General features: G+C 51.9%; 1 protein-coding gene across 1 annotated transcript in view; it reads left to right on the plus strand.

The window, feature by feature from the left end:
* Positions 1–399: 399 nt before the first annotated feature.
* The window catches only part of LOC100575943, an 8,879-nt gene continuing 8,349 nt past the window's right edge, over positions 400–929 (plus strand). The window contains exon 1 of the mRNA XM_003246194.3: positions 400–488. Coding sequence (XP_003246242.2) covers positions 400–488 — 89 coding nt within the window. The remainder of the gene's footprint in view (positions 489–929) is intronic.

Consider the following 929-nt stretch of genomic DNA (forward strand, 5'->3'; position numbering starts at 1 on the left):
AAGAGCCATCAGCATCACAGCGTGGCAGGCAAGATGGGATCGTTCGCCAAACGCCAGATGGACACACAGACTTCTCCCTGACGTGGGTCGCTGGCTGTCCAAGCCACCTATAAGTCTGACGTATCACCTGACTCAGGTTCTGTCTGGGCACGGGTGCTTCAGGAGCTATCTGCACGATAAGGATCGGGCCGTCGACAGCTATTGCTACTATTGCATGGACCCAGACGACACGGTTGAACACACGGTGTTCGCATGTCCGAGATGGCTCGATGACCCCCAAATGCAGCTGACGTCCAGGAAATCCTGTGCGGACCCTCGCTGGTTGACCTGCCGGAAGAAACCATCCCCAAACAACGTTTGCTGCTCCAATCAAGGACAAATCGAAACGAGCTGATCGCCATGATCGAATCAATCATGTCGACAAAGGAAGACGACGAACGAGAAGACCAGGCCTACCACAGAGCAGCAACAAACATGCGAAGAGCGCGGCAAGCTCCAGCCTGAGCCACAAGGGACCACGATGAAGAACGGTCAGTCTCACCCTCGAGTCGCAACAGCGAAACGTCGGAGGTGTCACCGACCACGTTCTTCATCCCCCACTTGTGACACCACGGGAGGGATCTAGACCATACCGGAAGCGAAGGACATCCGAGTACGTGACTCCAGAGCGGCGGACTACGGTCGGCCTGCCAACACGAATCACCGAACATAAAATAAAATGTATATTTGTAAAAAAAAAAAAAAACGTAATGACCATTGTGAGGGGGTTAGGAGGGATTTGTCCCACCTAACCATAATTTTGGCCATCGGCCGGTGTGTTGTTTGTCAATAAATGATGGCGGCGCCGCGGCGGTTATGCGAAAGCAATTCCCGCGACGTCGTCGGTTATAAACTGAAAAAAAAAAAAAAAAGGTCTTATATTATTATAG

This window comes from Acyrthosiphon pisum, chromosome A2 (genome assembly GCF_005508785.2).
Source record: "Acyrthosiphon pisum isolate AL4f chromosome A2, pea_aphid_22Mar2018_4r6ur, whole genome shotgun sequence".
Classification (NCBI taxonomy): Eukaryota; Metazoa; Arthropoda; class Insecta; order Hemiptera; family Aphididae; genus Acyrthosiphon; species Acyrthosiphon pisum.